Here is a 27,147-nt window from a genome sequence, read left to right as displayed (position 1 = left end):
ATCTCTTGCAAATTGATAGTATGACCGCGCGAAAAGCTGAACGATATGGAGCTCAAATCATGTGCATGTTAAAAGAATACTGGAATGAACTCGACGGTAATTTATATTATGAATTTGGAATAAGTAAAAGTGAACAGTAATTCGTAAATAATTTTCGTGTATTACTCTGATTGATTATAGTTCAAATTAATAGTTATCATTTAAACTGCAGCACGTGAAGAGAATGAAATCAAACGACAGTTGAACCATATGAATACAAGCAAAGACATCGTCGGTGGTTTCAGGGATGTACAAATAGATGGTACAGTTGCCCCAAATACAGGTTAAAATCTTTTCTATGAATGTTAGAATCAGTTTCTCTTTCCTGTTGTCAATCACCGGATACTCAAATTATTTATTAAAAGTCGTTTAGTAACCAATTCACAAGTTGTTTCTGGTCGCGGGAAATATTTCCCTTACTTCGGGACGTCAACCTATTTACCTCGTAAACGAGACAAGGATCGTAAAAGAGGGTTCAACGAATCACAAACGTAAGTTGGTAAAACTTGTAGCCGTAACTAAAATTTAACATATGATAACTTATTACATAATTGAAATATCATGCTGGTCGTAATCGTTCTATACATTGTTGCATGTGGAGGGATTGCGGAAGTAGATATCAACAGTGGATCTCATGAAATCAAATCTATTTTCGCACTGAAATGTGTAAAGAATATCTCACGACATTTCAGTAACCTGTAAAGTGCTACTAAGCAATATTTGTTTGTTCATTCTCTTACTGGTTTTCATTTTGCCAAAACTTGTGATGCGTTATTTGAAGGTCTAGCTCGCCAAGAGGTTCAAGTCGCTCTAGACATGGATGGAGGAAAACTTCCGCGTTTCGTAAAACAAAAATACCTATAAATCGATCACTTTTTCCAAATCTGTGAAATTATCTTCAACTTTCGCTTAGATTGTTTGATTATTCATTTATTTTATTTAATGTATTTGTTGGATATACAGATTATTGGTGCCTTTTTTGTTATTTTCTTTCTTCTCTGTCATTTCTTAAATGTTGATTTTGTTTTTTCTTTTCCTTTTGGTGAGAAAACTTATTCTTTTTTCACTTTTAATCCGGTGTTTGTGCTGGAATCGTTTTAGCAAGGATACTTACTGTAATAAAAGGATCTCACCTATCTACTAAAGGAGCAATAAAACGTTATGGTTCTTTACCTTTTATAATAAATTCATCTTTGCTATTGTGATTAGCATTCAGAAACAGTTTTTGGCTTGATCGATTCAAAAATAAAGTAAGATTAGTTGAACTATATTAGGGACTGATTCAGATTTAGTTGGCTTCTGGAAAACCTATCATCACGGCTGATTGATTGCCATTCGAAGTTCAGTCCACATAACACTCACTGTCCTCTTTTAAAATCCCGCTGTGAATGGTGACATACTACTCTGTTTGCAGCTCAATAACATTGAGGGATCGCTGTCTGTTTCGTGGGCGTTACATTATAGCGTGGTGAAAAGGTAACAAGGTGAAGAGGACTGCTGGTTATAATGGACACAGACGGACAACAAGGTTAGCATCTGGTATTTACTTATTGCAGTGCACTCATTTTGTGTCTGCCTCTCTATAACAACAGTCCAATTTCATATGAGGGATTTTTTGTGAGGAGGGACTTCTCGTTTTGATTTATCGCCCTTTAGGCATTTCCCCTGGAAACCCGTTATTTTCTGAGGAGTACTAATTCAGCACATGGCACAAGTGTTTTAAGTATTGCGCACTGTTCAAAGATTTTGATAGCAGGTCCATTCGATCAATCTGAATTCAGGTATACCAAGTATGGAAAGGTCAGAGGTTGGTGGAGCAGTGGTAGGCAGTCAATCAAGGAATACTGCAACAGAGTCGTTGCGAATGCAAAGATTGCACAAAATGTTAGATCTGACGCGATTTGTGCATCAGCTTGAAGAATTATTAACTCAGCCAATAAAGTAAGAGTTACATTCATTTAGAATTAGAATAATGATTTGTTTCGGACTTTTCTAGAATTGTTTTTCAGCGATTTCGAAGATGGTGTTATTAAAAATCTTTCTCATTTCCAGAGTTCCAGGTACATCAATTTTACCTTACCCTGGTTCGCCTGTCAAAGTACGCCACAACATCGCTAGTATGTTCTCAGTACGCTCTTTGTGGGCAACAGAAGAAGAACGAAAAGCTGCTGTTAGTCAGCTTTACAATTTTAAGAGTTTGAGGAAACGAAAATGGATCCAAAAAATTTTGCTCGAGGAATCCGATTCAGATTCTGATGGTGAATTCCCATTCACTCTCAACGATTTGCATACTATTTTAAAGGTTCATTTTACTTTTTTATAAAAAGTTGCTAAAGTTGACCATTTTGCCAATCCTTTAGGATTTGGTTGCCTTTAAGATGTCTTGATTTAAAAAGTGTCGCTTTTCAAGTCAAGACATCTTGATTTTCATTTCTTAAATTTTTTATATTGTTTTAAAAAAATGCGCACTTAAGCTGCTTTTTATACGCTGTTGAGGGATCTAACGTCCATCATTTTTTTAAGATCTGTGAATTCCTCTAAAACATTGTGTGGAAATGATAGTTATTCGAAATATAAAGAAAGACATGATTTTACATCAGAAACGAAAACGTGATTTTACCGAGAAATAGGAAAGGTTAAGGTTAAAATGATGTTAGGGAGACATCACTTTGTGTTAATTCAAAAATTTAATGTTCATGAGGGCTTTTCATTTTTGGCAGCAGATAGAATTAAATGTAGGATTCAGAATGATTTGTGAAATTATCGTAGGACACTTTGTTTCTTTATACTTTGTAGAATTTTAAAGTCTTATATAATATAATGATATCTATTTCTATTAGTGTATTATCAAAGTTTCTACAAATGTTTGCGTTGGCGATTCTTGGAAATGCAGTCCATCATATCAGATAAATTGTATTACCTGTTCGGTTATGTTTGATACCTTTATCATTCCTAAACATTCTTTCATTTCCTGTAATTTTTTCTGGAATATCTTTTTATGTCATTTGGAATGTTTGCATCTGCATACGACTCAGCGATTTTTTGATTTTCATGCTGATGATAATGTGTCTGAAAGGAAAGTAGCTTTGTTATGATCTTTTTTTCTAAGCCAGTTTGTTAATTCATTCATTTACTTATTTGAGAATTTGTTGGTCCATCGGTCATGTAAAAAAGGCTTTAAATTTACAGATATAAATTAAAAAATTAGTTTGGAACAAATGGTTTTTATTGATTTCGTTCTGGGCTGAGAGCATATTTATGCATTTGATCCCTTTGAGTAATTAATTTTTAGAATAGTCCTTGATTTGTTACTTCTGTAGTCCTCTATTTCTTATGTTTTATTACTTGTTTTTTTGTAGTTATTGAATATTTCGGCTTTAACACTACTGAGAAAAATAAGCTTAACGATAGTTATTCGTTATTTCAATATAAAAATTCTCAAGACTTTTTTTTTCAGTTACATCGTCGACGGCGAAAACTGCAGAAAACTTATCACATCAATGTTCTCAATTCTCAGTATACTTATTATGGTGCTGGCTTACTAAGCAGTTACGATCCATTTCCAGAGCATCAAGATAAAGTAAAGGAAAAGCATGGTGTTAAACCTAAGCAGAGCTGATATATTCTTATAAGGATCTCATGTTTGTTCGCTCACCTTCATTATGATATAATATCCCTGACTGTTGTATTTAAAATTTATTGCTTAGAAGCAAGAAAATGTCTATCAGAAACAGGAATATTGCAAATTAGGGAATCTCAAAAATGAAAATTTCTTCCTTACTTTCCCTTCTTTCCGTTTGTTATCTTAAATCCTTGTCTCACTTAATCCAAAATTATCGCAAGTTTGCTAGCTCACTCGATATTTTGATAGGACCAGGAGATTATTACTTATTTTTGATAAAATTGATTCGAATAAAAAAATCGTTGCGTGGATTTATTTGCACTGTCATTGTTGTATGCTTCTAATAGTTTTCTAAATTGTTTGTATATGCAGTTTTATAATGTCCATTTTTGATTTCATGCTGTGTACTCTGAATCCCTTCTTTTATCTCTGTTTTCACTGTGGAATAAATGTGTTGCTCGTATTTTTTTGAGATAATTATCATATTGATGGAAAAGATTCTAATTCGAACTTTAGTGTACTTTCTTTAAAAGTATTACACTTGCAGTCCACTTATATTCACAGGAAGGAACAAGAATATATAGAATGAGGAAAACGGGTTTCCGAGCAAGTTTCTTATCTCCGCAAAGCTTTCATGCATCATCCACGTCTTATTTAATTTTTAAAAGGTTCGATTCTGGCTGCAGAACATAGATATGAACCAAGTGATATGGGATAAGCTGCTCAATCCTACCTCAAGTGTCTCTTACCGATATCAAAGTGCCTAAAAGAGGTGGAAGTCCTCGTAAGTATTTAAATCTGAATACTATTTCATCCTTATAGGGAAGAGATATTTCTTGAACGGCATCGCATGTTGTACTTCCCGCACTGTTTCTGGAGGTAACGGTATTTATTTTATGATGCTTTTAAGTGAGATTTCATTTCCAAAATCTTCATAGAAAAGTTGTTTTTTAAGTTGATTGTTTTTTTTTTTTCGTATAATCGGTCAGTGTTGTGAAGCTGAAGACTGAGATTCACAAGTAGGTAATTAGGCGTCATTTTGTTGCGAATACATTCAGAGACAGAATAAAAATGATTTTGCAGAAATGGGGGAAGCAGCTGAATTGGCCGAGCAGCTTCTCAACCCCCGTTCCATGCTCAATGTTGATGGCTTATTGGCAAGTGGTTTCTTTTTTGTTTCCTCCCTTATTCATAGAAAAATGTCGCAAAAAGGGTAGGGATTGTGCATAAAATCTTTTTACTTCGTACGTTTCTTATTTCATGTTATTTTTCCTTCTTTTTTTCTTTTTCTTTTTTTTCTATATGTGATACATATGTGTATGAGGGGAACAATGCCGATTTAAATCTAGTTGACACAAGTTAACATATTATTTTGTGCTGAGTTTCAATTTTAGGATGCGTTAGCGGCTTTGGTGGAAGACTGTAATTATCCCTTATTAAGACGGACGAAAAATATCGACAATTTTGTTACTCGTTGTGAGCAAATTCTAATTTTCTAAATAAAGTATCGTTGGGAGCGGTAGAGGTTCTTTTTAGTAAAAAGATATTGTAGGTCGTCATAATGTGTTATTCCATAGGAATGTTTTCATCCTGAAATCATTTTCAAGTTGCTTTATAATTTCATGGTTACTATTCACTAGGTTAACAGCGCTGCTTTATGTCGGCTTATGATAATAATGACAACTTTTTATATATTTCTTACTTATTCTGGATTGCTACTTCAGATAGTGAAGCAGTACAGCAACTTACAGCACTTCGTCTAAAAGGTTCCGACTTCCAGCTTATCAAAGTTATAGGACGTGGAGCTTACGGTGAAGTACAATTGGTGCGGCATATTACATCGCGAAATGTTTACGCTATGAAATTACTCAACAAAAATGAAATGGTAAGTAGTCGAGAAGACATAAACTGTATTCCATAGCTATTTTAAATATTTACCGGAAATCAGAGAAGTGGGCAACCGATAAGTATATAACACTTACCTTTGTTCTTTGAGGTACGGCGGGCTGATTCGGCATTTTTTTGGGAAGAACGAGATATTATGGCACATGCTCATTCCGAATGGATTGTGCGCTTGCATTATGCTTTCCAGGATACCCACTTTTTGTATATGGTGATGGAATACATGCCGGGAGGTTACTTTGATTTTGGAAATATTAGACGTGTTGTTTTAATTTCTTGCCTTAAGGAAAATCGTGATTGTAAGATTGCTTTAGATCCGAACAAAAGGTGGCACAAAAATATAATCTGTTTGATAAAATTTGGAGATAAGTGCCTATTTTTCTAGGCGATTTGGTCAACTTAATGACATCATATGATGTATCTGAGAAATGGGCTCGATTTTATACAGCTGAACTTGTAATGGCATTGGATACCTTACATGGAATGGGCTACATTCATCGAGATGTCAAACCAGACAATATGCTTATAAGTAAATCAGGCCATGTAAAATTAGCCGATTTCGGTACATGTTTGCGGATGGGTTCGGTAAGTGTTATGTATAGAGCAGGATACAAGGATTCAAATATTTGCAATTACTTAAAGCTGTTTCATTCTTGCCATATTGAGTATGACTTGGGAAGATTTTTGGTGGATTCGTTAAGCTTCTGCAGATGAGTTGATTCTAAAATTATATTTATTGCTGAACTGTTTGCAGGATGGTTTAGTAAAATGTACTACTGCGGTGGGTACTCCTGATTATATTAGTCCAGAAGTACTGGAACTTCAAGGTACCGAAGGAGTATACGGTTGTGAAGTTGACTGGTGGGCAGTGGGTATATTTGTATACGAAATGTTAGTGGGTGAAACACCGTTTTACGCCGATTCTTTGATGGGAACTTACACGAGGATCAGGAATCATGCAACAGAGTTGAAGTTAGTTTTAGTGTTCAGGTGTAGAAAGAAAATAATATCTTTAAAATATTTCTAGCTTCGATTTATAATTTTCAGTTTTCCGGAGGATGTTGAGATGTCCGAAAATGCCAAAAATTTAGTACGTGCTTTTTTGTCTAACTCAGAGAAACGGCTTGGTAAGGATGGTATTGAAAGTATAAAACAGCATCCATTTTTCCAGAATGATGAATGGAACTTCGAGACCATTCGGAAAGGTCGGTGGATTAGTCATTAATTTTCGAAAATGTCGATTGTCTTTTTTCATTATTTTCATAATTTATGCAAACTGTCGTTTCAGCTATACCTCCAGTAATTCCTGAACTGAAGGGTGATGATGATTCTTCTCATTTCGATGATATTGAAACAAAAGAACCGGATCCTGCTGAGTTTTTTCAAATCCCAAAATCATTCGCTGGCAATCAACTGCCCTTTGTTGGTTTCACGTATTCTAATGAAACTGGGTGAGTTTTAATTGCCCTTAAAATTAGGAACACAACGTTTGTAGTAATTTGAATGCCTCAGTCCTATTTCAGACCGATTTCTGTCATTCAAAAAAAGTTAGAGACCGCATCAACGGGTGATGCAGTACAAGTTCGAGCTGCTTTAAATCAGCTGAATCGGATTTCGGATTCCCAGCTAGAGGTATGCTGATTAACTGCTTTGATCAAACGTTATACACTTGATCAGTTTTATTTATTAATTTGTTACTGATATGGCGCGAAATTCTAGGATGAAAAACGGGAGCTTGAAAAGGAATTGGCAGCATATCAAGTACAAGTGAAAGATTTGGCCCGGAAACTTGATATGGAACGCGAAGAAATGAATATCAAAATCAAAATGATAACTTCCCTAGAAGAGCAGCTGATTATCAAAGCGAAGGTGGAAGACCGCGTGAAAGAGCTTGAGCGACAGATCGGAGAGGTTTGTAATGTTTTCCGTATCAAAACCATTTCTATGCTGTTCATTTACTTGGAGCATGTCCTGTGATTGCCTTTTGTGTACTTGAAAGTTGCTGACGACTCAGCCAATGAACTTTTTAGAGAAAAAGCTGAGTAGATGATGAGTTTTACTTGTTTTATGTTGACCATTTTTTCCCACTTATCGCTTAGTTGTAGGTTTTGCTAATCATCGGACTTTGTTCCACATTTTGACTCAACATTTTTGAGGATCTTTTTATTTGTCGATTTTTAAATGATTTATTCAGTGTTTGTTTCAGCTAAATGAAAAATGTCGTCATCATGCAGAATCAGAAGAACGTGCCAGAAAGCAGCAAAGTGAATTGCATACTAAATTAAATTCACAAAGTGAAATTGCTCGTGAATTAAATGAACGACTTCAGAAAAGTACTAAAGAGGAGGCTGCGCTGCAGCAACAGATTGATCAGTTGCATGCTTTGAATTTACAAGAAAGAGAAAACTTGAGACGAGCACAACAGCGGTCTAACGTAAGTGTCCAATCGATTACATAATTTTGCTCGATAGTTTCTTTTTTTGATGAAGAACTTTTAGAATGTCTAAATTAGAATTTCAAATTTACAGGAACAAAATGAAAAAGTTGAAGAGTTACGGACGGAATTAGCAGCAACACGTGATCGAGAAATGGCACTGAAGTGTCAAGTGGGGAAACTGAGTGAATTAATGGCGCAGCAGGAAATTTTTTCTGATGAAAATAGAATTGACGATGAAGCCAGGAAAAATAACGTACGTCTCGTTGGCGATCTTCAAGCAGCTCACAAGAAGGTTCTTTTTTCATGTATTATAATTGTTATTACTGATGTTTTCGATTTCTAGGTACTACCGTTTTATGGTGAATTTTTATTCCAACTAATAGTTTATACCAAGGTATGCATAACAAGCATTATCTTCTCTATATATCATACACTTATATTTGCCGTAATAGCATTAGCAAAACATCGATATTGAAATCCATAAATTCATAAAAGTGAAAATATCTCATGTTATTGTTAATCCAGCTATTTAATTCATTTTTGCAGATAGAGCAGTTAACATCCGACTTGGAACAAGAAACTAATCGCCGAATATCAACGCAAAATGACATACACTGCTTGAATGACCAATTATCTAATATGCAGAGTTCATTGCATTACCAAGAAAATGTAAGCCAACACTTCCTGACTTTATGCTTTAGCATAGATGAAATCTAATCTTTTGGCTTGCTCAAACTTTGGAACCAAAATTCATTCTTTATGAATGGGATACTTTTCCTCTTTAACATGACCTCGTATTTTCAAGAAGAATTCAACCATATTTTGAGAATGTCAACACGCTAACAGTTAATCATATGGCATTAACCTTTTTTAGGAGTTGAAACGGGCTCGTGATGAAAAGCGACGCGTGGAGGATCAATTGCAAAGTCTGTCTTCATTAAGTCGTCTTTTACAAAGACAGCTGGAGGATGTTCGAGAGCAGTTTGACACTGAATCTTCATTTGTAGTACGTCATGTATACTAAAATCATTTGTGCAGCATATATTTGCATTCATTAATTTTAACTTCATTTATATTGTTTAAATTTAGTTTACCCTAAAAACCTGGTGAGTTCGTGTTTTACTTGAATCAATATCTTTGATGAATTATGAGATATGTCAGTATTTATTTCCGATAAATTTAAGGAACATTGTCGTTAGTGAAAAGAAAAACAAGTGTGAACATGTGTTAGTGACCGTATTATGATTTTTTTAAGTCTTTATGCCTTTTTTAATATTCTTATAATAGATGTGAAAGTCATGTAAAGCTGAATATATTTCTATATTTTTGCAATTTTTTAAATTCTTGAATTACAATTTTTCAGAATATATACAAAACTGAAATGAATGCTTTAAACGAAGAATTGCTGGAAAAAACACGACGTTTAGAACAACTCGATGAACATCAGTATAAATTATTGTTTCATTGAGTTCTTGATATGTGGATCGTTATGGATCGTGAAACAATTTATGTGGCACTTGAGGAGTTTTCTTCTGTTTTAATGTGGGAATTTTGCAGGAGACGAGAGGAAGAAAGAACTCGTGAAATGCTTGCACACCTTGAAAGTGAGCGACTAGCGCGACGTATCGCAGAAGAAAATTTATCCACTACGGACAAAGGTATTCTTTTGAGTGCTGAATAAGATTTTTAAATCATATATTACTTTCCATTTTGAATTGGCCTTTCTAGAAAAAACAATGCTTGAAGTTGAAGTCCGTCAACTTGTACAACGACATGAGAAGGAGTTGGCAGCCAAAGATGCAGCCATACAGTTAATTTCGCAAAAAGTTCGTTTAATATATATTTACCCCACTTTACATGATAAACACAAATTTTAATGAAACTGTTGTAGAAACATCCAAGCCATTAAGTGCATTTAAATAGTTTGAAGCTTTTCACTAGATATGTCCGGAAGGAAGTTAAATGCTGTATTTGTTCCACTTGTTATACAGTCGCTTGTTTTCTAGGAAGAAGAGCTTCAACAATTATTGCAAGATGCTCAAAATGAACTACGTTCCATTTTGGAACGAGATTCGTCACGTGCCTCACCAGAAGAGAGCATACGAGATCTGAAAAACCAGTTAGAGCATGAAAAAGTGATGAAAACTACCGTAAGCCACAAAGTTTGGTTCAGGTGGCCAGATCCACCGCATTATTTTATTAAACATTATTTAATTTGAAAATAGTAACTGAAGAGAGGGAGAAAATTAATAATATTTTTTGCCAAATTGAACAGTTTTTTTCGCCAAATAGAACACTCTTGTCCAATTCTTTTCAGGCCATTAATAAGTTGGAAGAAGTGATGGCTCAGCGTCAAGCAAATGAGGCTCTTAAAAAAGGTAAAATGACTCGTAGTGATGCAAGAAGGCGGGAAAAGAAGATAATTGAACTGGAGAAAGACTTAAGGATGGAGCGGCAGAAGTACGAGGAACGTATTATGCAGATAGTGAAGGAAAATGAGCAGTTGAAGGTGGGTCATCTTCCAACAATTAGCTCAGAAATCCTTATATGAAAAGATAAAGCTTGACTCTAGAACATCATATTATTTCTCCCAGAAGCTTAGTATATCATTGATTTAGCTCGCATTGGCTGAGGAAGAGAAAGCAAACGAAATGCTGAGAATGGATCTTGAAACATTCCGGCATCTGGAAACTGCCATGAATGAGCAAAAGAAGCGCGAGAGGCAAGAAATTCATGCAGACCAACCTCGAACCGCTGCTGTCATCCTTATGCAGCAAATTAACGAAGTAAGCTCAACTCCTATGAATGCTTTTCGTTCTACGTTATTTATGATTTTTTATTTATTTGTTCATCAGGGCTGTCATAGCTTTTTAATCTGAATGCGCCACTCTTAAATTGCTGTGTAAATTTTAGGTTTTATGCTTTGTTTTTAAGAAAAAGCTATCCATTAATAATTAACTAAAGTTAAAAGAGAACTGAAAGTGTTCATTCAGAATGAGCTACGTTATGATGGCGCGGTCTCAATTCGTTTAACAGTAAAGAGACGACAACAGTGGCAAGAGTGTTTTGCAGTTTTTAGTTCTGCTGGCCTTTTTTTTTATTTGACGCAAAGTGATCGACAGCCTTTTCAAATTATCCAAGCCGAGTTTGACTTTATTTTCGCAACTTTTTTGTCTAGGACTGTTTTTACCAAATAACTTTCTTCATTTTAAGCAATTTACTCCGTTGCTTGTTTCAAACATGGTTTGTAGTTCTTGTACTTTTTTATGGTATTTTTACCCATGAAATTCATATTATTCAGTAAATTATGCCATGCTCGTCATGTGAGTGCTGCAGATGTCAGATGTGCTGGGGAGAATCAATTACCGCGTATTTTCCAGGTACGTCGGAACCCTTTGTGATGTTCACAATTTTTTATTTTTTTTATAACTTTATAAATATAATTTTTTGTATTTATGAAATAATTAGAATTCAAATGATTTTAAAAATACGGATATTTGTTTTTTTTTTTTCAAACAACCATTGAAGATAGGAGCAGGATTCAATCTTATTGATAGCTTATTAATTTTAACTATCATTGATTGTTCTTACAGTGTGTATGAACGGATATATTTTCTTGATGGCGCCTGGCATACTGATATACACAATGTAACTTGCACTGCTTTGGACACTTTGTTTGGACTGAACACATGTCCAATCTTAGTGCATCTTTTTTTAGAGTCGTATGGACACAGCGCGTGACTTCTTACATAAAACCACAAATTCCAACATCATCCGCAGGCGAATCTTAGCTTCATGCGAATGAGCTGTATCTAAATACGATCTTAAAAATTTTTAGTTGTTTAAAAAAACCAAAAAAATCCTGTCTTCTGTTGCCGTAAAAATTAACTACAGTGATATGGTGGTTTAACATAAAGAAGCAAATAGACTGAGCAAAGCACGGACATTTGCTTTAGAAAGTCAAGTAGCTGTTTCTTGATCATTTCTGGCTATGATTATTCGAATATACATCACACGACTAGATGTATATTCTGATGTACATCTATTAGATGTACATTCTCTTGATCCTGACAAATTTCTCTTACTTTTATTCGAAAGTTTTTTAGATTTTATACGGTACTGAGGAGAATTCATCATCTCGGCGTTCTTCCGTAGCTGACCTATCTTCACTTTCAAGCTCGCGTGAGGTTGGTATTTCGCACAGTTTTTGTATTTTTCCAGATTATAAAGATTGCTCTGATATTTTCTTGCTTTCCTTGAAGGAGGTCTATTCGAGATTCATGTTTAAAGCAGACTTGAATTTGCATATAGCATCTAAATGCCGCAAAAATAGTTTGTCATCATATGATTGACAGTTTCTTGATTGGTCAGTTTTCATCTCCCTTTTTTGTGTTTGTATGTAAAAGCTTTATAAAATGAATGGTGTTTTCTAAAGGGGATGAAAAGGCGAAAAATGGATAGCAATGTTTTTGCTCTTTTTGTTTTTTTTTCCTTCCATGCATTTTTTTTCTTTTTGCCTTCTCTTTGCTGACATAAAATTCTAGGCATTTTATGTACTAGTAATTAAGTAATTAAACGACTTAGTTCAGGAAAAGTTAGACAAAGCGTTGTGGAATCGACATGATTTGGTTGAACTGACTTTCCACATGCCAACGAATTGTGATCTTTGTGTTAAGCCACTATCAAATTTGCTCCGACCTCCACCAGCTTTCGAATGCAGGCGTACGTTTTTTCGAATTATTCATTCTTTTTTAAAGCTGACTTTTCATTTTATTCTTCTTTCGTGTTACTGTATTATTACTTTTTAGGTTGTCGGATGCGTTTCCATAGAGATCATCTTGGAGTGGAAACAATACCACAATGCAGACGTAAGTTTTGGTTTGTAACGCATTTGACAATCTCACTGCTTGCTTTTAGACTCTTATATTGTCATGATAAAATATGTGAAGTTATTTTTTCTAGAAACAGTAGATGCTCGAGAGATGCTAATAATGGCTCCATCAGCAGAAACATGTGAAGCATGGGTTCAGCATTTAAAACGTTTCCTTGATTACAAACATTCCCAGAAAACGGTGTGCAACACTCATTTATTACAATAAGTCTCAAGGATATAAGATTGAAATTCCACTGAAATACTGATTTAGTGAAGTTCAGGAATGTTTTATTTAGGTTTTATCAGAGGTCAGATTTTGAGAATTTCAAAATGAAAAAAAAAAGGTGAGGGAATTAATTCATTATGTGTTTGCAGGGGACGCCACTTCCGCGTTCTGGTAGCTCGATGAAGGTACCTACAAAACCTACAAATGTACCTCGTTCCGCTACTCTCCCAAACAATTCACTTATTTCTCCTGTAGCTCTGTGATAAAATTACCCAATCTTGATATTGTTCAGATACAGATTGTCCATTTTTATCATCAGTATGTACCGAAACTGTTTTTATCTTCATCTTTGCAAGACTTCATGTAAATTCTTTATTTATTTCCATTTATTACACAGTTGTTAGTAAAAGTTCAAACTTAATCTCTTTGCTGGGTTATCTATTTTCTGTAAATTTGTCTTCACAATTCATATCATTCCTGCTTTTTTCGTTTTTCCACATACGCTGCCTTCAATGTCTTCACTTGTTTTATTTGCATGATTACATAGATTGTTGCGGTTTGTTTTTTTTCTGGTTTTAACAATTTGTTTTACTGCTGAAATAGTGAACACTCAAAAACTTGTACTCTTGAGAAGTTAAAAAAATTCCACATATGTTTACTCTGTTAAAAAAAAAAAATTCATCTTCAAATTTAAAATGAATTAACATTTTGTTGGCAAGAGCACTGAATTCGTGAAAAAGCTTTTGTTGTGTGCGAAAACTTGAACTCCGAAAGCGGTTTTTTCTGCAATGGGATATCTTTCAGTTAATCGCAGCCTTTATTTCATCCTTTTTTTAATTTCATAGATTTCACTCTCAATATCTTTCATGATTGCACTTGAACCATTAATTTTTTGAGCTTTCTTTTTTCGTATGTTGTAAGTCACTACAGTGATCAGCCTTTCTGTATTCAGGAATACCAAATCAAACTTGAGGATCACTGTATTGTTTTCACATTCTGACATTCGCGCTTCACTGCCATGTCATTGGTTTACTGACATGCGAAATTTTCATCAGGTGTGTAATTTTAATTATTCAGTAAATATCTGCTTGCAACAGTTCAAATAATTCATAAATGTCATTAATATAAGGCAAACTCTGTAAGAACAAATGACATCTGCAGTTTTGACTTCTGTTGGGATGAATTACAACCACTGCTGTTCGACAGTAGACAATATCATTTTCGTATCTCATTGTATAACATTGCAATCTCTTATTATAATCATACGTTAATAAATATTTTCGACATTGTTTCGTTTTCCTTTGAAATCATTTTCGTACGGAACCCACCATTCGTATTTTTTAAGATTTATTATTTATTTTTTAAAAAAATACATTGTTCAACTACCCAAATTCTTTTAGAGTTGGGTATTTGGCAGAGTGTACGACAAATAAAAATTATCTAATAATTTGTTTGGATATGGACGCTAGCAGTTTAGTTGCGGGATCACATTATTTAGGTAATGTTATGTGTTCGAATTCAGTGCCTTGGGTTCTACTTTTGATTCCTTTTTTCTCGTCGTCGAGTAAATGATATTTAAATTGAGTGATCCAGCGATTCAGCGCTTGGTTGTCATTTAAATTCTTTATTGAGGTGTGGTAACATTACGTCATGGAAGTTCCAAACATGTCGGCACTGTGGCATTTCTGATTTCTTTTAATTGGGGTAACCTCTGCCTTTCTGATTGAGGGGTGATTACGTGGTTATACATAGATTACTTTGCTCGGAAGAACTGGTAGATGAGACGCAAAAGTATCTTCCTAGTATTTAAGTTGTTCGACGAGACGCAGTGATTTTGTTGACGAGAATTCAATACTTACCGTTATTAAAGTTTTATAATGTTTCATTGACGAATTTTCAAAACCGTACTACTTGCAATAGATCTATTTAAATATGCAGTTAGAAATCTAAAAAATATTTTCCAGAGCAAATCAGGAAACTTCGAAATCTTTCAGAAGACCTGGAAGAACCAACTGCAAGTCAACCAATATTGATTTCGGCTGGTTATGATCAGTGTATTAAATTTTGGGATGTTGCAAGAGGTGAGGCACGAGAAAATTTCGTTCACAAAGATTCTCAAATTAATGCAATGAATATTTCTCGAAATGGATCATATCTGGCTATTGCTGGCTGGCAACATATGCGTGTCTATCATTTGGGGGTGAGATTAATTTTAATAATTATTAAATGTTGACAACTGTGTGAGAAGCATAAGGGATGGTTGAAATGCTGAGAGATCGAAAGAGATGGGAACATAAAGGAAAAGTGAAATGTGAAGTGAGTTTAGGAAAAGAATAAAATCAGGAAAAGTGCGTTCAGGTTTCGGAATGAAACCTCAGATTTTGGAACTTTATTTAGGTATCCCCTCCAACACTGGTAACTTCATGTGACGCAATGAACAAAAATGTGACAGTGATTGGTTTCGATAAGCATTGCAGATGGTTTTACACTGCTGGTGAAGATGGTTTTGTAAAAATCTGGGAATTCCGTACTTCTTTACATTGCCGAAGAAGTTTTCAAGTAAGTAATATTCCATTTACTACCCTAGGTGGGAGTTTTCATGAAATTGTTTCTTCAGAAACAATTTGCGATTCAGATATCAAAATAACTTAAATTCACAGACTGATTAGTGTTTGGTTCTCAGTCACAATTCAGTCTATTAATCCATTCTTCAGTTAATGGCGGTGCAAAAGACGTCAGATGAGTTCGTTCATCACTTCTAAAAGTTGAAGAGTGAATCCAAAGAAAAAGATAATTAGAGGAAGAATATAATAGTATTGCTAAAACTTTGCTTGCATGACAGTTTTTTATTCTGATTTGTATTCGAAAAGTCAATAGTATGACGTATTCGTTTATATTTTTATTGATGGAAGACAGTCTCATGAACTTCGATCTCTGCGTCTTTTCATATTATGGCGATGAAGTAGATTGCAGGTAAGATGCGATACATCGGCAGTTTGAAATAAATTGTGCAATTCAGGAAGTGTGATAGTGCTTTCTATGCAACATCGAGAACATTGTATGCAAAGACTGGAGAAAACGTTGTATACAAAACTTTCTTTGCTTCTTTTTCTGTGATATTTTCAGGTTAAATCTGCAGTGAACTGTGTTGTTGCCCATCCAAATTATATGATTCTAATTACATCAGACATTTCCGGAGCATTGTATTTCTGGGATTTACGACGTGACGTCAGCGATGTATTTCCAAATTTAGATCTCGATATATTTGAACATGTCACATGCGTTGATATCAATAGAACTGGTGACACACTTGTAGGGGTAACAAATAAAGGAAAAATTATAGTGTGGTCAGTATCAGCATTACCTGAATCCGGTGCTGCATCCACCACTGGTCTTACACTGTAAGCTTTTGTTGATGTGCAGCCAGCGTTTTGATCTGATAGTTATAATTGTCGATATTAAAAAGATATTTATGAAGAGGTGATTTGTTTAAGTTAGTTATGAGGAATTTTTATTGTACACATTTGTATTATAAGAAGGGAGAATATTAGAGCAAATAACACTCCGTATTGTAGAACTTAGCTAAGAGGTATCGAACCGCTATTAGAATCTGCAGAACCTTTCATTCAAATCAGTTAACTTTTTTAAGGCTTTTTATATTATTATATATTTACTTAGGTGACCTGTAGAATTTTTAAGGCTTCTTGTGGAATTTCTTTCGATTGGTTGTATCCGGATTTTACATTTCAGGCAACAGAAATCAAAAGTTGTTGCTCATTCAAAATATGCTTTGAAATGTCATTATTCACCTGATTGTAAGTATTTTGCATCAACGGGCGCTGATGGTTATGTGCACCTATGGGATGCTACACATGTTACGAAACCCAGAAAGTCTCTTTTTGTTGCGTCTGATTTAACAAAGGCAGTTCATCTAGAAAAAGTACTTTCACTTCTTTTCACATTTTTGTCTTCAGCTACCTAAACTAGCAGAGAAATTTACTGACTAACAATATGGGTACAGCTGGAAGATGGGCTAATTAAAATTTAAATGTAGCATGTTAAAATTGTGAAGACTTTGGTTATCTCTATATGCACAATTACTTTTGTTTTTATCTAGTTAATATAAAGGAGTTTCAAAATCGCGACTTCTGCATATTGAAAGGAATGAATTATAAATAATATTGTAAAAGTAGTTCATATTCGAAGTTTGATTTCAGGTTAGAGTTAGAGTGGAGTTCAAATTCTGATGAATGCATATCAAAAAGATCAGTTCATTCGCTGATTGTTCAGTTGATTTTTTTTTTTTATAGATGGAATCACGGTGGGTTTGGGATTGTGCGTTTACATCCGATTCGAAATATCTTTTCACTGCATCTGGTTGTCAATTGAGATTGTGGAATCTTGAGACTGAAGAGGTACTTAGTTTTCATTTCTGCTCCTGTTTTGTTTGGTTCAGATTTAAATAAAAATTACAAAATTAGAAAATCATTATGTTTCAGATGGTGCGCCAATTTCAAGGCCACAGCAAAACGATAGCCTGTTTTGCATTCCGAGAAGGTCGACATGTTTTTTAAGAAGATATCAATAGTACTAGTAGTATTTTTGTCTCAATTTCACATGGAATAAAAAGCAAATCATTCATAGCTCAGTAAGGCTGAGCTAATTGTTTTTTAATTGTTGTTCTTTAGTTAATTCACGCTAAATTCAACTGACTCATTTATCTTTTGTTAGTTTCAAACTCAATTTCCCTACAAGACAAGAATTTATTATTAATAATTGTTTTTACAACTAAAATTTCGAGTAATTTGCTGCTGAAGAAGTCTCATATGATATCGTCCGTTGCGAGTTAAATATGCTTTCCCAACACATAAATTTCAAAGCCGTAAACGCATTCTTTTTTCTGTTATCAGATATTGTCACTATTTGAAAGGTTTATACTGAACGTCATATTCACGCGCATTGAAGCATGTCCTTTGAATTATAATTGTACCTTTCAATTCAGGACCTCTGCTACCTGTACGATAATCACCAGATCACTGTAAATTCAAAGAAAAAGTTCTATTTTCTAGATCCCTCCAATCCTCCAAGTACTCATTTGCGAGCTATTTCTGGAGACCATTTGTGATATACAAAAAAGTTGTTTTGTTGTACTTGACCTATCGTATGTGTTGTATTGCATATAATTAAGTAGATGTTGCATCGTTTTCAATCCTTTCTCAGTATAATCACTGGATGAACAAAACTATTAAAACAGCTTTCATTTATCTACTAATTGTACTTTGAGTTATCTACTTCTAGATTTCAATTATCTGAAATCAAAATCAGTTTGTCGCTTTTTCCATAATTAAATCAAAATCCGTATATTTCACGACAAACAATTATTGCTTGGAAGTATACGCTTCCAAGCATTGTTTTAAAATTCACACTTTCAGATAGTGACATACCTAAATCTGTGTTTTTGAGTTGGTATCACTGAGTGGGAATAGTAAGTTCTGCTCTTCCCTTGCAATATTAAAAGTACCAGATTTCGTCAACGTTGAGTTGCATTCACTCCATTGTTTTAGCATATAAAATTTAAATAAGCTATGTTAAGAAATGCTTGAAATCTAAATGAAGATCGAACAGCAAATTGCCACGCAGTCTCATAGTCATTTAGTTTTTTCTTTCGTTCACTTACTGACGAAATATTTGGTTAAAAGTAGTTTACTGAAAAAGTAGTTTGCCATTTGTTGTTCTGTTTTCAAGATTATGGTGCTTCGAGCAGTAACGGATAGCTGGGGCGGAAAATTCACCGGAAAATGCTCCTTTGACGTACTGTTTCCACTGGTAATTGTTCGTGATATGGCTGAGCTCTACTATTCGAAAGGGAGCTACAGTGCTATGTGCTAACCATATCATGTTGCAGGATAAGAAGATTCTAATCAGAAAGAGGCGTTAAAAGGATTTTGCATTGCAGCGATTCTGTAGGTATGTTGGAAGATGAGGTTTCGAATAGTCTCCCTGAAAATGAAGCCCAAGCCAAGAAACTCTGGCAGAGGGCAGATGCTGTTTGTTTCGATGTCGATTCAACCTTATGTGTTGATGAAATGATCGATGAATTTGCAAAATATCTCCACTGCAGTGAAGTCGTCAAACTTACTGAGGAAACAATGAATGGTAAAATTTCATTTCGTGAATCTTTGAGGGTCCGTTTAAATATTCTTAAACCGACGCGAAAGCAATTGGAATATTTTATTGAAAAAAGAGAACCAAGACTGACACCAGGTGGTGAAGCCTTAGTTGCTGAATTACATCGCCTTCGAATTCCGGTTTATTTGATCAGTGGTAGCTTTCTTCCTATGGTTATTCCAGTAGCAAAAGTCCTTAAAATTCCTGAGGCAAATATTTATGCAAACGAGATTTTCTTCGATGACAGTGGATTTTACATTGGTTTTGATGAGACAAGATTAACCAGTGACTCGGATTCCAAAAATTTCGGCAAATCAGCAGTCTGTAGAAAGCTGAAGGATGAGAAGGGATACCGGAATTTAGTAATGATTGGTGATGGTGTAACGGATCTGGAGGCATCCCTACATGCCGATCTATTCATTGGTTTTGGTGGGAATCAATGTCGTGAAGTGGTGGAAAGTAAAGCGTTATGGTATGTATATGATTTTGATACGCTTAGGACAAGTTTAGCCGATGAGTAATCGTTTTGGTTGGATTTCCAAAGCTTCAAAGTTTCACATTTGCCCTTCGGAATAGATCATTTCAAATACTTCAGTGTTCATATTAAAGACTTCACTGACTTTCAATTTTGCATGTAGTTTTGTCAGAGAGATGATTTCAAAAATAAGAAATCAACCGGTCTGTTTGTTTTAATTTCAGAATTTCTCTGCATATTTTCTGTTGTTTAATATCAAAAAATTCAATGTAACATTAGGAAATTGGCATTCAATTTCCACTCAATGTAGCCTGTAGATTTTCATCTGACGTAATTAACTTTAATTGTGATAAAGAATCAGTTTTCTACTCATGTCGCAGCTGCTCCTGTCAATGATTATTTTGTCAAACATGGCATTTTGTCAAACAGGTAGTTTCGTCAGAGAGATGATTTCAAAAATAAGAAATTAACCGGTCTGTTTGTTTTAATTTCAGAATTTCTTTGCATATTTCCTGTTGTTTAATATCAAAAAATTCTATTGTGTTTAATAAAATTTCATGGAAACAGTTCTGACCAACTGCAAACAATAGCACCTATCACCAAAGTAACAGCAGTTTGAAATTGATAACAAGCTGTCCGATTCATAAAGGACCGAATTTTATTAATAAACGAAAGCACAAATAAAGGACTGAAGAATGTCATTAGTGATGACAATCTCGGACTTGAATAGCTGGCGTAAGCGTCACATAAGGAAGGAAGAATCACAATGGATCATATCAGTGCCTAATACATCCACACTTGGATGAGTGTAGGAGTGCAATGAGGAAAATTCGAGAAATCACCGCGTTCATTTATCGAGAATGAACTGTCCCACTAGCTCTATGTTTGTGAAGAATGACAAGCATTTATCTAGAAGAGAGGCAGTATTCTAATCTTTCTCCTCAGATTAAGCCAAATCCCAAAACTGAGATAAGCACTAGCATTGGTTTACACCACCTGCAGAAGGGAGGGAACAAGACGAGCGATCGTACACACCGGGGTACGCACTACTACCAAAACAGATAGGGGAGGACGAATAGAGGAGCGATTGAGAGGAAATGGGCGGTGGATTGTTGTGAAATATTTGGATCTCATGATGAATTATTTGACATCTCTGAAAATACTGAGATAGGTAAGTTCGAAAATGCAGTGGAGTGAGTGGTGCGAGGGAAGGATAGGGATGAAGTTAAATGAGTTTGAGAAGAAGAAATGAGTGGATGGGTAAGGGATGGTCTAGAAGTTATAATAAATTGAAACGGTAGTGATGTGGTGTATGTTATATGTCCTTTTTAGTTGTTCGTTCACTTCTCCAGTCTTCGCCCCGCTTCCTGTTCTTACCAGTTGCTCTTGCATGTTGCGTTTACTTCTTATGGTATTTTTTCTTATGGTCTTACTTCTTATGGTTTTTCAAGTCCCTTCACTTCCCAGTTGACAGAGTTATCATCAAAGGTTTATTCAAGAGTCGACTAAATGAGAATGAGTGCTATACAGCTTACTTGCGGTGGTGATCCTTACTACACAGAAAGGATGGTGCATCAAGTGTCAGTAGTATAAGAAGTTGGGATGAGCACTTTTTAGAGACTACCAATAATCATTTTGGAGTACCAAATCTCCACTCCCTTCATATCGTTGTATCATGGATATCGTCCTGTCATGGATCTTTTTTCAACTAAGAATATAATTTCAAAAGCATCCCGAACGAGTGGGGAAAAAAGTCCGGGGTGCTTTTAAAGTTATTTCTAGTGGTAATTTAGTGTTTGTAAAGCAGTTATAATGACATATCAATAAGGTTGTTTGATTCCAACTTTAGTTTTCTTATGCATTTCAGTTGTAGAATTGAACAAGTTTACTCCGTTATAGAGCAAGAAATGTTCGCTCGTAAAGTGAAGTCGGCAGATTTTACAGCGTCGTTGCAGCGCTTTGCCGATCTCCATCGTGATTGTGCGTCACGGGCCAAACATCTCAAACTTGCTCTCGATGCTCTTTGCGTCCAGGTTTGCTTTTCATTGTTTGATTTTGAATTTTGGATGATAGAATTATTGTGCATTTTATTGCCCTACTAACGCATTTTCTATATACATGAAGCGAGCAGTTAGTATACTAATGCGTTAGAAATCAAATTACTAGTCAATTCATTTGGAGATGTGATTTACTGCCAACTACAGCTCTGTTCATTTCCTATATCTCATTTCTATTCTTGTTACATATAATCTTGTGAACGGTTCTGGAAAAGTCTGACATTAATTGCCAGATGGAAAGTTAAATACTTCAAACAATACTCCACCTCAAGTTCCATTCTTTTGCAGGATAAAAGACAGTTTATAGAAGACTACAGTTTTGAAACTTTCCATCTGGTTGATGAATTATTGATACAAGCCGACCTTACACAAACGGCTCAATCAGTTCTTGAAGCTGAATCAGCTTTGTGGACTCTCGAACAATTACTGTGTCTTGCACCAGGATTAGTTGGCAATGGTATGTGTTTACTTACTTGTAATTCTGTTGCTTTTTGTTTTGCTTTTAAATTTGAAGATTTATGCAAAGTCTAAATCCAAATTTTTATTTTTCCAGGTTGGCAAAAGCATGCTATCGAGTGTGTTCTGAAAAAAGCTCTATTTCCGCATAATTTACTAGCTGTAAGAAAAATTGCACTGCGTCTATTTATTATTTGGTATCAAAGTTTGGCCATGTACAGCAATAATAATTCGCAATTGGATATCGTTTTTCAATGCCTTCTTCCGCATTTCCCATTAAGGTTTGTAAATCTCTGTCCATAAGGTTCGTAATTCTCTGTTCATAAGATTCGTAAATCTTTTTCATTTTTTCACTTTTCTTGTTAAATCCCTTACTTTTTAAGGATACAGTAACTCTATTATATATTGAAATTAGATGAAATTAAATTGATTTGCTTCTATTAAATAATTCTAACTCAGTCATTTTCAGGAATAATTTGCCTACTGAAAGCATTTTGCACAATTATTGTCAATCGACTGCTACTACCGTAGGGCCAGGACCTATCCGCATTTCACCACTTGTAAGTAATCCGAACAACACTGCGCTGAGTGCGAAAGAAAGGGCACAGCTACTTCAGGTAATTTAATTCATATGATAAAAAGTGGGATTATCGTAAATTGATTATCGTTATTGCTATTTATTGTAAATTGATAATCGTATTGCTATTTAAAAAATTATTTTAAAAGTAGTGGAATTTAAAGAGCATAGAAGATCTGAAAAGCTGTTAGGCCCTTTCAGGTATATCTGGATAAGTTTCTTGAATATTGCACACGAGAAACGATTCGGATTGAATGGAATGACGAAAATATCCGTTTGGAGTGTGCAAAATTTATTCTGGATCGTGTGATTGTTCTCTACATTTACGAAGTATTTCCTGATATAGAAACTAATGGTGTAGATATTTATGGTGGATGGGAGGGTAGTGAAGGACAGATATATATTCGCTATACCACCGACCCTATAGTAATTGCACGGTATTGGCTCATCAGGTTCGTTGAAATATTTTGTTGTGAATGTCTTTCTATAATTCATTTCTTCATCCTCCTAGTTTCGTCCCTTACTGAACACATTGATGTATTTTATTACTTTTAAATCCTCCCGTACTATATGCGGAAAAAAAAAATTAAAGATTCAGGACTATAACATCTTACCTATACAGGTGGATGACGACGGTTGCGCTTACAACCAATAATGATTTAGCTGTGACAGGTCAGCTATTATATCGCAAAGCTTTGTTTTCCAGTCGTAAAGCAACGAATACTCTTTTAACACTTTTAAAAGAAGCAGTAATGCTACCTTTACCATGTTCGAATGTTATTCATAAAGTAAGTCGTGCATCTTCGTGAATTTTTCACTGTATAAATATGCGGATAATTTCGACAAATTAACATAAGGACAAGCACTTTCCATGGAAAGTAAATGTCATTTGGTTACCTCATGTACATTTTTAATGATAGGACCTAATTGTGTTCTTTTTTTAAGCTTGCACTTTTCGGGATGATTGTTAGGCTCAAAATATTTTTTTTAACTTAGGAATGAAGAAGTAAGAAAATATAATTCACTAATTTATGTTTAGGGTCTGAGTAGTGGACAGTCTGATAAGCCTCGTAATTTGGGGATGGTAATGTATTTTCTCCTTTCCTTCCAATCTTTTCTGCCCCGATAAATCTAGTGTTTTGTTTTGGAAAACAAATTCTCGTAGATGAATGCTCAGGTGATTCGATGAATTTCGCTTTTCAGGTCTTTTCTTTGATCCATTCATGGTTGTTGCAACAGAATTTACCTCCTTTTATTGATCAAGAAGGAATTGAGATCGAATCATTATCACTTTTGCTCATTCACTTTCTTACTTCATTTTTTCACAGTCCATACTTACCGGCAGCTGGTGAACACTTGTCGTCCGCTATTTCTTTAACACAAAGCTTGCTGCAAACAACTCGTGATCTGTCCAATCCTTTGACACCTTTGCAAAATTCATTATCAGCTAGAGTTTGGTGCGAGCTTATCAAAAGTCTTGCAGATGGCGTACGCACTGTTACTTCCAGGTTTAAACCATTTTTTCTCCATATCTTTACAGTCATTACAACATTTAAATCACTGGGCTTGGAAAAAAAATGTAAACCCCGTCTGTGCTTGTTTTTGTTTGATTATTTGTTGTGGTTAACAAATTCTTATTTTTAGATCTGATGCTTATGGGCGTGCAACTTCTGGTGCCTTGGCACAAAACCTCCTTGGTGTTATTGTTTTTGTTCGAGCCATAAATGGTTAGTCTGCTATTCATCTGAAGTGTTGTGAGATGTCAGGAAATTATGTGAATCTTTTTTTAATTATTAAGTTGTTAACACTTTGTTTGATGTACAGACGGAGTTTACAAACACAAACACCATTCAAAATTTACTGCTTAGGTATCGAAATCGAGGAGAGAGTCTGGGATGATGTGCTGGCTGTGTTCCAGTCTGGTTGTTGGATGCAAATGATTGAACAGTGGAGCAGAGTGGTTGATAGTGTTACACGTGCCCTTGTTCTGAATCTTTTTGAGGTTGATGTTGCTCCACCTGCTCAGTCGGTATATTTTTCTTAACCTAGTCTTAATTTATTCATGATTTGTACTGCATTCATCGGACCCTTTTTTTTGATGAGAGAATTCTGAAGCAAGTTACTAGTAGATAACAAGACCAAGTTATTACTGTATGACACTATCTCAGACTTCTCATCAAATAGTCAAACGAGTGAAAAGTAATGAAACGACAAGTACTCAAGAAGATGGGAATGCAGAGTTCTCAGAAGAAACTCGGTCCGAAAACAACAGTTCTGTCGAGGACGAAAATGTGCAATTCACTTCAGTGGTGCAGGTAAATTTCGTGTTTGTTAGCTTTGGATTTCCAGTTGACAGAACTATATCGTCTTGTTTATATCTGTCCCTTCCTAATTTTGTATTGACAGTTTTTTTGCTGTACATTAATAAATGGGGCGGTAAAGGTTAAGCAGGAAAATCAAGTCAAGATATAATTTTTTTCATATTTTCTTTTCTGCTGAATAAAGAAATCATTTTTTCTCAGAATCAGACAGCACTTTTTTAAACATTAAATCTTAGTATTTCATTGTGGCCTTACATCCGTTGATCTTTTGCAGCCAGTCGAGATTTCAAGTTTATTAAATGCGTTGTCTCCTCATGTCATTCCTACTGGAAAACAATAAAACTGCTTAGATTTAATAATTTTTTGACAATATTAAGTTAAGAACTTCATGCTACAACATTTTTGCAATAATTTCGAGAATTTTAAAGGTACGAGAGTAAATAATTTAAATTCACTTCTGTAAGGGCAAAGTTTGCAGAGTTGCCCTGAGATAAAAATAGAAAACTCATTGTATCTAACAGTCAGATTTCCATTTCATCAACTCTTATTAATTTTTTCTTGGAGAAGGATTAGTTACAAAAAAATAAACTATATTAGTAAATTGAGAAATTTTTCGTATTTTGCTTTCTCTGTTTATCTATTTCACCAAGTAAGTTTTTTCGCTGTTATCTTTTATGAGCATACTTTAATCTAGTTATGAACATTTTCATACGAGCACTAATCAAACTGTTTTCATTTGTATTTTCCCACGCAGTATTCACCATGTTTCTCACTGATTTTCAGTGAAATGTTTGGATTACTTTTGTAATTTTTCTATATTCACGATGAGCAGTGATCTAATCCTTTTCAAGACTCCTCTTCAAACGAATGGTTATATACCGACGTTTTAATGGATTGTTCACTTATTACTAATTTGATGTTAATTTCTTTTGGTAGCTGCATAATGATCCCCTTCCCACTTTCCAAAATCTGTAAATAGGGTGGGAATATCTTTATAGTTTTGTATCAGAACTATTCTGTTTGTTCAGCTGATTGACACGGTAGATATGATTGCATCCCTAACTCTTTTGATGCTTTACGTATATATCCAAATCTGTTTACATGACATCTTGCTCAGCTTGAAGTGGAACACTGAATACTTTTTTCCAGATCCACAGATACACCGTCAACATTTGTTGCCTGAATCTTAACCGCCGTTTCGAGATATGTCAAGCTGTGATGCTTGTCTTGTTTTTATATCGTCGAAAAAGTTTATTGCGTAATATTCTCAAATTTACAGTTAATTTTTTTTCCCAATTAAAAAAAATCAACTGGATAGTTAAACAATAAATTCTATTGATCCGTTTGTATTACTGCATCGCAGTCTGCCGCACCTTATTATTCTTGATCGCAATTTATATACCATCCATATATAGGTACATGGCATCATCTCACCCTCACTGACCATTTCGAACTATTTTTAACTGTTTTACTTATACCCTTCATTGTTTCCCATATCGTTTTTATTGATTTGCTGGTTTCTGTTTTTCGAAAGCTGAAATAAGGAGTTTTTGTCATTTGTTTTATTCAACAACTTTGTCACATGCACTTTCAGGTATACATGACATAGGTAACAATTTAACAAGTTATACTCGAATTATATCTACCGGAGTGAATTTGAGGGAAATAGATAATATATAACAAACATTCAGTTTATCTTTACATCTATTTCTTTTTACAATCTTTTGCTAGTTCACTGTTTTGCTGACACTTCTCCAACTGACCCTTTGTTGATACAGAGAATTATATTGGCGAGCAGTACCTCCATTTTCCAGATACCTTTCAGTAATTGCTACAGTACCTAACATTCTAACAAAATGTTTAGAGCTTGCACTTATTTAACTGTTTTTCCTAACGTTCATTTTTAAGAGACATCATAATTAAAGTTTAATATACTAGCAAAATGTTATAGTGTTAGTATAAACTTTCCATGGTTTTTATACGAACAATTTTTC

General features: G+C 34.6%; 6 protein-coding genes across 6 annotated transcripts in view; all 6 read left to right on the top strand.

Moving 5' to 3' along the window:
* Positions 1 to 1,173, top strand: part of LOAG_16667 (CBR-HIM-6 protein) — a 7,486-nt gene extending 6,313 nt beyond the window's left edge. Inside the window, exons 24-26 of the mRNA XM_020449317.1 lie at positions 212 to 322; positions 413 to 530; positions 821 to 1,173. Coding sequence (XP_020307177.1) covers positions 212 to 322; positions 413 to 530; positions 821 to 929 — 338 coding nt within the window. The 3' untranslated portion in view covers positions 930 to 1,173. The remainder of the gene's footprint in view (positions 1 to 211; positions 323 to 412; positions 531 to 820) is intronic.
* A 329-nt stretch (positions 1,174 to 1,502) lies between these two features.
* On the top strand, positions 1,503 to 3,771 carry LOAG_00710 (hypothetical protein). The gene is made up of 4 exons (XM_003136250.2): positions 1,503 to 1,567; positions 1,821 to 1,980; positions 2,092 to 2,341; positions 3,497 to 3,771. The coding sequence occupies exons 1-4, from the start codon at positions 1,546 to 1,548 to the stop codon at positions 3,656 to 3,658; spliced, it is 594 nt and encodes a 197-aa protein (XP_003136298.1). The 5' UTR covers positions 1,503 to 1,545; the 3' UTR covers positions 3,659 to 3,771.
* Positions 3,772 to 4,744: 973 nt separating this feature from the next.
* Positions 4,745 to 13,617, top strand: LOAG_00709 (AGC/DMPK/ROCK protein kinase; the record flags this gene model as incomplete). The annotated part of the gene is made up of 27 exons (XM_020445525.1): positions 4,745 to 4,818; positions 5,056 to 5,137; positions 5,386 to 5,546; positions 5,658 to 5,796; positions 5,949 to 6,148; positions 6,318 to 6,535; positions 6,611 to 6,768; positions 6,852 to 7,014; positions 7,087 to 7,195; positions 7,283 to 7,474; positions 7,770 to 7,997; positions 8,092 to 8,292; positions 8,547 to 8,669; positions 8,875 to 9,006; positions 9,364 to 9,446; positions 9,558 to 9,658; positions 9,729 to 9,826; positions 10,007 to 10,150; positions 10,318 to 10,509; positions 10,619 to 10,786; positions 10,994 to 11,145; positions 11,302 to 11,380; positions 12,107 to 12,187; positions 12,590 to 12,722; positions 12,809 to 12,868; positions 12,963 to 13,072; positions 13,249 to 13,617. Coding segments are annotated over 27 exons (3,695 nt in total), but the record flags the coding sequence as incomplete, so codon positions are not given.
* Positions 13,618 to 14,493: 876 nt separating this feature from the next.
* Positions 14,494 to 18,351, top strand: LOAG_00708 (hypothetical protein). The gene is made up of 7 exons (XM_003136248.2): positions 14,494 to 14,597; positions 15,094 to 15,299; positions 15,497 to 15,658; positions 16,226 to 16,500; positions 16,850 to 17,039; positions 17,410 to 17,514; positions 17,599 to 18,351. The coding sequence occupies exons 1-7, from the start codon at positions 14,558 to 14,560 to the stop codon at positions 17,671 to 17,673; spliced, it is 1,053 nt and encodes a 350-aa protein (XP_003136296.1). The 5' UTR covers positions 14,494 to 14,557; the 3' UTR covers positions 17,674 to 18,351.
* Positions 18,352 to 18,551: 200 nt separating this feature from the next.
* On the top strand, positions 18,552 to 20,012 carry LOAG_00707 (L-3-phosphoserine phosphatase). The gene has a single exon (XM_020445524.1). The coding sequence runs from the start codon at positions 19,069 to 19,071 to the stop codon at positions 19,786 to 19,788; it is 720 nt and encodes a 239-aa protein (XP_020304026.1). The 5' UTR covers positions 18,552 to 19,068; the 3' UTR covers positions 19,789 to 20,012.
* Positions 20,013 to 21,649: 1,637 nt separating this feature from the next.
* LOAG_00706 (rap/ran-GAP family protein) lies at positions 21,650 to 25,493 on the top strand (the record flags this gene model as incomplete). The annotated part of the gene is made up of 11 exons (XM_020445523.1): positions 21,650 to 21,775; positions 22,088 to 22,256; positions 22,353 to 22,536; positions 22,725 to 22,872; positions 23,034 to 23,284; positions 23,455 to 23,620; positions 24,036 to 24,340; positions 24,477 to 24,559; positions 24,701 to 24,861; positions 25,001 to 25,147; positions 25,428 to 25,493. 11 exons carry the CDS (start codon positions 21,650 to 21,652, stop codon positions 25,491 to 25,493), a joined length of 1,806 nt encoding a protein of 601 aa, XP_020304025.1.
* Between the last annotated feature and the right edge of the window lie 1,654 nt (positions 25,494 to 27,147).

Source organism: Loa loa (genome assembly GCF_000183805.2).
Source record: "Loa loa unplaced genomic scaffold supercont3.12, whole genome shotgun sequence".
In the NCBI taxonomy this organism is placed as follows: Eukaryota; Metazoa; Nematoda; class Chromadorea; order Rhabditida; family Onchocercidae; genus Loa; species Loa loa.
The sequence above is the reverse complement of the archived record's forward strand: the minus strand, read 5'-3'. Positions and strand labels throughout refer to the sequence as shown.